This window comes from Penaeus monodon, chromosome 21 (assembly GCF_015228065.2).
Source record: "Penaeus monodon isolate SGIC_2016 chromosome 21, NSTDA_Pmon_1, whole genome shotgun sequence".
NCBI classification, from domain to species: domain Eukaryota; kingdom Metazoa; phylum Arthropoda; class Malacostraca; order Decapoda; family Penaeidae; genus Penaeus; species Penaeus monodon.
The window spans coordinates 24,729,228-24,729,663 of record NC_051406.1 but is presented as its reverse complement, the minus strand read 5'-3'; the positions used below and the strand labels follow the sequence as shown (position 1 = coordinate 24,729,663).

Genomic DNA, 436 nt, shown 5'->3' with positions numbered 1-436 from the left:
TCAGAGCTAGACTTGTTCCACCAGGTACCAGACACGTCCCGTCCTGTTCCCGGGTGCTAGACCTGCTGCTGGTGGAGAGTGTACAGAACTCGGCACTTGGACACCACCAAATAACACGATAGATTTAGATACAGAGAACCTAGGCTCTTCTTGCTGCTTTCATGAAATCTTTTCCAAGGAATGCGCTTGACCTCACTCCGCAATCGGATCCTTCTTCTAGACACATATCTTTTTTCTCTTTTCTGGGCACTTGTCAGGCAGAAAATGGAGACCAGCATGCACACTGCATGATTCTGTAACAGTTCTTGAGGCTTGAATGAACTATTGGTGGACCACAGGGGTCTTCACAGATATTGCTGCAATCACAAACATCCATATTACCCTCTGTTAAGTCAGGGACACCATGCTCTTTATTACATAAATGATATGTAATAGG

General features: G+C 45.4%; 1 protein-coding gene across 1 annotated transcript in view; it reads left to right on the top strand.

The window, feature by feature from the left end:
* The window catches only part of LOC119586376 (protein MLP1 homolog), a gene marked incomplete in the record, with an annotated part of 73,375 nt that overhangs the window by 53,906 nt on the left and 19,033 nt on the right, over positions 1–436 (top strand). Inside the window, 1 exon segment of the mRNA XM_037935088.1 lies at positions 1–24. Within this exon segment, the coding sequence (XP_037791016.1) occupies positions 1–24 (24 nt within the window).